The sequence below is a fragment of the Symphodus melops genome (genome assembly GCF_947650265.1).
Source record: "Symphodus melops genome assembly, chromosome: 6".
Taxonomy (NCBI): domain Eukaryota; kingdom Metazoa; phylum Chordata; class Actinopteri; order Labriformes; family Labridae; genus Symphodus; species Symphodus melops.
The window spans coordinates 13,256,777-13,264,917 of NC_136696.1; the positions used below are offsets into that span (position 1 = coordinate 13,256,777).

Consider the following 8,141-nt stretch of genomic DNA (forward strand, 5'->3'; position numbering starts at 1 on the left):
CAAACAAAGTTGTGAAGATGAACAGATGTTTACACAGCTGGGTTTTATTTTTATTTCAGATTGGGCCTCCTCTCTTTGGCTCCCCGACACTGGGGCTGAGCCTCGTTGATCTCCTGTGGGTCTGGTATGAGGTTTCACTGCAAGCCCAGCCTTTAAAAAAATATTTACTATCTATTCATGAAGGATCTTCTTCCTAAGTCACAAAGCAGGCATCGTAATTTGAGTGCCTGAACAGGTGTGTCTGAGCAAGTAGGGAAGTACCTTGTCTCTATGGCAACTAAGGTGTACAACAGTGAAGCTAGCCCGTCCTGGAAAACGAGAGTCCTCAAGTGACTGGAAATACCACACCAGACACTTCCCTTTGTGTTTGTGAACTGAAGGAAGTTGTTGTGAATGTAATGTACATTTTGAACCTTTCAGGTTGTGACTAAAGTCAGAGTATTGCGTTACTAATGACTTATTGTATTCTTTTTCAGTTATTTTCCTTTTTGGGCAATACTTTAGGCAAAGTGTTTGGGCTTCTGAAACTTCTAATTGAAAAGATTATGGAACAATGTGGTACAGCATCCTTAATACGTCCTTAATGGTTAATACGTTGTTTAATATTGCTTCATAGGTCTAAGACAAACCATAGGTAAGAATAACTATTAGGTTGCCAGGTTTCAAAATATCCCACTGATCAGTTTATTTTCTCATTTTCTTTCGTGTCTTATAAATCCTTCAATAGGTGCACATGAGCCTGTTATTTTCTCATAATCCATCTAGTGTACTTCTTTATATGCTGACAATTTGTTTAAATTACTCATGCCTGAAATTGTAAATGCTAAACAGGTTGTTTATGAAGGGATTAGGTCATGAGAAAGTGGTTTCTCAGTCATTCAATCCCAAAGTTATCCAGCTGCTTAACTGTTAAGCCTTACTAAATGATTGATTAACTTTTAATACAGCAATTAGTTTCAATTTATAATCCCTTCATACAGCATGGTTTTAGACTATACTTCTAAAAAAAATCAGAAAAGGGCTCATTGAATTTCATGCATTCCTGAGTTTTAACCTGCAATCATTAAAATGTCTTTCAGTAGAATGCATTAAAAATGTGGCAGAATTTTTACGTCCTCATCATTTCATTTCGTGAGTAGCTTCTTAACTCCTCTATGCCTTTGTGGATAGAAGAGAGCCACAGACTGGAGATTATTTAGCCAAATAAAGCAGAGATGGAGCCTTGCAAGAGCAGGCTTATGTCTTCCTTTTATGGTCATGTAGTGTGGGCAGATGGGCGGGACCGACTTCGAGACGTCATCGACGTGCTCCCGCAACCCGGAAGCGAGGCCAGTTGCAACGTAATGTTTGACTGGAATGAGCGTTGTTTGTGGGGAAAGTAGACAGCTTTAATTATCCTAACAGTGAATTTGTATTATCTGTAGCACATTGAAGATGGAAGTTAGTGAGAAAGAAAAGGTAAGAAAACAGAATTTTGCATTTGTAGTCCGTTGTTTTTAGCTTCTTAGATTTTCTTCAGATGGATTTCGTTTTGAGCATTGTCTTTATCCTCTTGAACCCAGGACCCGACAGCCCTGAAGGAGGAGGGGAATACCCTATTCAAGGCAGGGGATATGCAGGGAGCTGTCTGCTGTTACACCAAAGCATTAAAGCTAAGTGACAGCCGAGCAGAGACAGCTGTTCTTTACCGAAACCGATCAGCCTGCTACCTGAAGCTGCAGGAGTTTAATAAAGCAGAGGCTGATGCATCTACAGGTGGGATACACACCTGTTTATGTTACACATCACACAGTGCAAACATACACATACACATCAGCCTGATATCACCCAACTAAATGAAGTAAGGCCAGTTGTATATTAAATATAGCCCATCTTTAAAAATCATTGTAATCACACAATACGCTCCATCTTTAGACCGTGGCTGTGGATTGTCAAAACCTGAACCATTTCAATTAAAACCCCCACCTTTACCTGAGCTTAAATCTGTTCAGCTACTATAACCTGCTAAGGATTTTATCTGTGATCTGTCTCTAAAACATGAATGCTGAGTGACATGGAGTTTGGGGAGTGTTGCGTTCAAACAAATAGTGCATTTAAATTGCAGCTTAGCTTCTAACTATGGTTGATGTAAATTAAGATGTAAGTTAGACCCTTGGGTACAGTACATTTCAAAACTCTTCTTCATATGTATCATTGATTGAAGAAATTACTTTCAAGAAAGGGTTAACAGCTTTCATGGAAATGTAAATCTCGCTGTGCTTTATGTTCACCCTTTTATTGACTTTGACAAGTGGTATTCTTTTCAGCCCTTGATACTGACCCAGGTGATGTGAAGGCCAGGTTCAGGAGAGCTCAGGCTTTCCACAAGCTTGCTCGACTCGACCAGGCTTTTATGGATGCTCAGAAGTGTGCCCAGCTGGAGCCTAAAAACAAAGCCTTCCAGGATTTGCTCCGACAGCTCGGGGCACAGATCCAGCAGAAGGTGATTTATTTATTTTTTTTTCATGAAGTGGCCATGGGAAATGCGTCTTGTATTTGAAACAGTGACCTTAAGAAAGTATTGTTAATGAGTGTTTTCTCATGAACTTGTAGTCGGTGCAACTAAACTCCACGGATGCTCGTGTGCAGCAAATGTTCTCCCTCCTCATAGATGCGTCTGCAGTTGACTCAGATCGACAGAAGGTAAGGAAAGGTCAAACATAAACGGACAATAACGTGATATAGTTCACTCTTATGTTGTGTTTTGACTTGCATATATCCATTTTTTTTCTTTTATCTGTCTGGAAAGTTGTAACATACCAAATTAACATGGTTCAATGTGTGCTTTCAGGCTGCTCAGAATTTAGTGGTTTTATCTCGAGAAGACGCAGGAGCTGAGCAGATCTTCCGTAATGATGGGGTGAAGCTCCTACAGAACCTTCTTCAGTCAAAGCAGGAGGATATCGTCCTTTCTGCCTTAAGAACCCTTGTTGGGTTGTGTACAGGGCATCAGTCCAGAGTAAGTGAGGCTTTACATTGCCTCTTTACTACATTCATAGCGTGCAAATACAGTATATATTTTCTGTCTGGGAAATTATAGTAAATACAGGGAGTGTTTCCATAAATATGTCCATCTTTGTATTTTATTTCTTATTTTTTTATACATTTGTTTCCATCCAGTATAATGTCTGCTAGCACAGACAAGTAGATGTGTATTTACATCTACATCCATATAGGTCAAGAAGAAATTAGCTCAACACAATGCTAGTTGATTGCTTTGCTGATTTGTACTGTTGACATCTATTTTTACTCCTAGACTATGGCTATAGTGAATGAGCTGGGAATGGCGCAGCTGTGTGCGGTAATGGGATCAGGAGTCTCCACTGTGTCTCTGGCTGCCTGCCACCTGCTGCAGGTTATGTTTGAGGCTCTGACAGAGGGAATGAATAAAGAGATTAGAGGGAAAGATGAAGCTATTCTTCCCGGTGAGTCTGGACTCCTGTTTTTAATTAAAGTAGGCTACGGTACACTTGAAAGTTGACAAGGTTGTTTTTGTGTCACTGTGCTCTTTTAACCAACTTTGACTCTATCCATTTAACACAGAGCCTTCCAAAGAGCTACGTTCAATGCTGCGCCACCTCTTGGAAATGATGCCTGCTTCCAGTGTGTCAGGACAGGGCAGAGACAGCGCCATCAACCTCCTGGTCAAACAAGTTCCTCGCAAGTCCTTGAAAAACCCAGATAACTCAGTCACCCTTTGGGTGATAGACCAGGGTATGAAACACACCTGCATATACCTCTTCTGCTGTTATGGATACAAAACCTATTTAGACCTTAGGCCAAAGATATCCATTAAACATTTCTAACTAGTAAATGAAGGGAATGTCTACTGTGGGTTGTCAAATCACTATAGAACAAACTACGGCCTCAGCTATTGAAAGTCCGTTTCAGACACTCTGCCACCAGCTTTTTCTGGCGTTAATGAACTCTTTGTCCTCCTTCAGGTTTAAAGAAAATCTTAGACGTGGCTGGTACAGTTCCTGAGCTCTCAAAAGAGATTCCTCTTACAGACAACTCCCACATGAGCTGCTCTGTCTTGCTTAATAAGCTCTACGATGACCTAAAGAGCGACAAAGAAAGAGAGAACTTCAACAAGCTGTGTGAAGAATATGTGCAGTAAGTCAGACACTGAAAATATTCTGATAGCTTCCTTAGTTTTATTTACTTGGGCTGCATCGTTGGATTAACAGTACACTGTTTTTCATAACCTTTTTTATCTGATCTATGTCTTGGTAGACAACACTTTAGCAGATCTGGCCTGGAGTCCAAGCTGCGGGCTATCCAGACAGTATCTGTGCTCCTCCAAGGACCAAGTGAGGTTGGTAACAGAACTATGGAGATGTCGGGCATGATGGATGCAGTGATCTCTCTGTGTGCCTCAGACGATGTTACACACCAGCAAGTAGCAGTTGAGGCTCTTATCCATGCTGCAGGAAAGGCCAAGAGAGCCTCCTTCATTACAGCGAATGGTGTTGCTCTTCTGAAGGACCTCTACAAGAAGAGTGAAAATGACAGGATACGTGTCAGAGCCCTGGTGGTAAATGTCACAGAAAAGCAAGTATTTTATTTAGACAGATGGAGAAAAGAACATCTCTCCAAAATAATAAATTAACTATGGTTTGTGATTGTTGTTACACAGGGTTTGTGCAAGCTTGGATCAGCAGGGGGGACAGATTTCAGCATGAAGCAGTTTGCAGAGGGATCCACGCTTAAGCTTGCCAAGCAGTGCAGGAAGTATGTTTGCCTGAACTGATTATTGAACATTGGGACAGATTAAGAAATATGTGTCCACAAAGTGCAGAGTTGAGTCAAAACAACAATTAAGAAGTGTTTTTTTTTCTTGCATATAAGAATACGTAGCAAGCTGTACCTTTCTTCCCTTGTAGGTGGCTGTGTAACGAAGCTCTACCCGCAACCTCCCGTCGGTGGTCGGTGGAAGGCCTCGCCTACCTTACGTTTGATGCTGATGTGAAGGAGGACTTGGTGGAGGACAAAAATGCTCTCCTGGGAATGTTTGAACTTGCTAAGGTTTGACTTGAGATTGTATTTTAAGGTTATGAACTTGTCAAAAACAGGACACTACATTTCAATGGTGTGGGATTCCTCTCAGATGTTTTGTTTTTCTTTTTTACGCTATTTGAAACCTTTAAATGGGATTATACAAAAAAAAGGATTGTGTTCACCAGAAGAGCTTTGACAACCATGTTTTTTGTTCCCTGTGTTCGATCAGTCTGAAGATAAGACGGTGCTTTTTGCTGTGGGCTCCACATTAGTGAATTGCACCAACAGCTATGATGCTGAGAAACCAGACCCTCAGATGGTGGAGCTGGCCAAGTATGCAAAGCAGCATGTGCCTGAGGAGCACCCCAAGGTATCATTTAAATGCTCATATTATTTTATGTATGTGTGTATATATGTGTGTGTATATATGTGTGTGTATATATATATATATATATATATATATATATATATATATGTATATATATATATATATATATGAGAGAGAGATATTCCCCAGAATCTTTACTTCTCTAACTTCATGTCCACCTTCGGATGTTTTCCTGCCCCTATTTCTTTTTCAAAGATTTGTTGTACTACATAAAACTGTTTGTCTTTGTGTGTCAGGATGCTTCTTCCTATGTGGAAAAAAGGCTCATGAAGCTGTTAGAGGCTGGTGTGGTGTCTGCGTTGGTGTGTATGGTCAAGAATGAGAGTCCTGCCCTTACTGAAGCCTGCAGGGAGTGTATAAGCAGGTAGGGAAACTGCACTTTGTTTATTTCCCAGTTATGGTTTTTACCCTTTTATATTTTCAGTCATTGCCATTTCTCTTGACAGGGTCTTCTTGGCTTTGGTGGAGCGACAGGAGGACAGAGGCACAGTGGTGGCACAGGGGGGAGGAAAGGTAGAGCACTGTGATAAATGTACACATTTTGTTTTTCTGCACACTGACCAAACAGCTTGCTTTAGGAGGTTCAAAATGATTATTTTTATTTTCTCCTCCACAGGCTTTGATACCACTGGCGTCTGACAACACAGATGTTGGTAAAATCAAAGCAGCACAAGCGTTGGCAAAAATAACCATCACATCTAACCCTGCGATCGCCTTCCCAGGAGAAAGGGTGACGACTACATTCTGTAGAAAATGTATTAAGTTGAATATAAACCTAAAGAACTTTGCTGTTTAACTTCATCTCACTTTCTGTTGTCAGATCTATGAAATGGTGCGTCCCCTGGTCAGTCTTCTGAGTCTTGAATGCACCCTGCTGCAAAACTTCGAAGCACTCATGGCTCTCACCAATCTGGCTGGCATCAGTGAAAGACTCAGGTTTGCCACTAGGGGGAGGTCTCTTCTAAGAAAACAATGTCTTGTTACACATTTAATAAAGTCAGGTCATGTTTTCTAAATAGTTGAACTTACTGGCAGATATCCAAAAGTGTTGCTACTTTTTCTACTTTTGATATATTCTGCAAATCAACTTCTCATTAACCAAAAGGGAAAAAAAGTTTATAAATGCAAGTATTTCAAGTCTTTGACACAACTGTTTCTGTTTTTCACATCACTAAGATGTCACTTCTGTGAATGTGTCACATAATGCATATGCCTTAAGGATGTATTACACTGAATTACTTGTTTTATCTTAATTAATATTTACTGTTCAGTAGCGAGGGCATTTACTTATTGATGACATGTGTTGATCCACAGACAAAAGATCATAAAGGAGAAGGCCGTCCCAAAAATTGAAGGTTACATGTTTGAAGAGCACGAACTGGTCCGAGCTTCTGCCACAGAGTGCATGTGTAATCTGGTTTTTAGCACAGAGGTAAAGAAAAAAAAAAAGACATGGATTATTCTGTGGCACATAAATGTTGAACATTTAGATTGGTGTTTTTTTTGGTGTTGTCTTCAGGTGCAGAAGCTGTACCTGGCCACAGGGAGCGATCGCTTGAAACTGCTTGTGCTGTACAGCGGAGAGGAGGATGAGAGGCTGAGGAAGGCTGCTGCAGGAACTCTGGCCATGTTGACAGCTGAGCAGCCTGAGCTCTGCGCCCGCATCCCTCAAACAGTAAGCATAGCACTGCCCTCTGACTTCCACCTTTTTGCACTGACACATACTTCTATGAATCATTTTTCTGATATGACCTCTTATTGTCTTCTCTTCTCAGACAACCCACTGGCTCGAGATTGTACAGGCACTGTTGCTCAGTGAAATACCTGACCTGCGTCATCGTGGAGTAGTCATAGTTCACAACATGATGCAGGCAGAGAAGAGTCTGGCTGAGACACTCATAGAGAGTGAAGCTCTGGAGATTCTTTCTGTCCTGGCAAAGGGAGGAGAGGGCATCTATGAGCCTGTTTCTAAGATTGCTCAGAACTGTCTTGACAAGGCAATAGAGTACAACATCATCATGTCCAGGGACGAAAAGGGAAAAAGCAAAGAACCTGTAGCATGAAAGCACCACCACAGTATGTGAATCTGCTTCCTGGCAAAGTTAAGTGTTCTGAGGGTTATATGGGACCAGTGAAGTGATTTCACTTTTGCAGAAAATCAGTGGGGAGGGTTACAAGTTGAAATACTACAACGTCTTAACTAGAAACTCAAGGCAATAAAAAAGAGTAAACGATTTAATGGAAAAACAGCTCATACGTACAGTGTGTCACAAATATGATTTTATTGTTTTTGTTTTTCACAATTTTTTTACACAGATTTTATTTATCTTTATTTTACTAAAGGATCCACATTGAGACCACATTTATCACTCCATGTTCTTCACCGCCTGGTTCACACGGCAGGATAATTACGCCGATTTTAGCCCCGATTCTCCCCTTCCGATAATCTGAAGGACGCCCCGATCATCATAAAATAATCTTATAAAATCATCCTGCCGTGTGTGGTGTGTTCAGACCGCTCTCGTCTGGTCGGAAGAATGTCGGGACCACTCCGATCTCAAATCGGGGATATTCAACATGTTGGATTGTTTTGGCCCGATCTCTCATCAGAGAAACCTTGTGCTCGTTTTCTCAATGTGTGGTGTCCCGAGGAGAAAACGAGCACAAGCCTGTTGAATGTGACGCGCAGCCAATCAGAAAGCGAGGTGACGTA

At 41.1% G+C, this 8,141-nt stretch overlaps 1 protein-coding gene across 1 annotated transcript; it reads left to right on the forward strand.

The window, feature by feature from the left end:
- Positions 1-1,296: 1,296 nt before the first annotated feature.
- Positions 1,297-7,675, forward strand: unc45a (unc-45 myosin chaperone A). Its single transcript, XM_079346301.1, has 19 exons — positions 1,297-1,458; positions 1,563-1,755; positions 2,307-2,482; positions 2,593-2,682; positions 2,831-2,998; positions 3,296-3,464; positions 3,583-3,753; positions 3,984-4,155; positions 4,276-4,576; positions 4,679-4,773; positions 4,926-5,067; positions 5,270-5,410; positions 5,665-5,792; positions 5,875-5,941; positions 6,045-6,158; positions 6,249-6,364; positions 6,743-6,860; positions 6,948-7,103; positions 7,204-7,675. The coding sequence occupies exons 1-19, from the start codon at positions 1,435-1,437 to the stop codon at positions 7,489-7,491; spliced, it is 2,829 nt and encodes a 942-aa protein (XP_079202427.1). The 5' UTR covers positions 1,297-1,434; the 3' UTR covers positions 7,492-7,675.
- Positions 7,676-8,141: the final 466 nt, after the last annotated feature.

Bases quoted from the DNA above. Each gene is read 5' to 3' on its own strand.
- unc45a (XM_079346301.1), top strand. From the start codon at position 1,435: ATGGAAGTTAGTGAGAAAGAAAAG. The intron at 1,459-1,562 runs GTAAGAAAACAG...TCTTGAACCCAG, and splicing joins AAGTTAGTGAGAAAGAAAAG to GACCCGACAGCCCTGAAGGA. The intron at 1,756-2,306 runs GTGGGATACACA...TATTCTTTTCAG, and splicing joins AGAGGCTGATGCATCTACAG to CCCTTGATACTGACCCAGGT.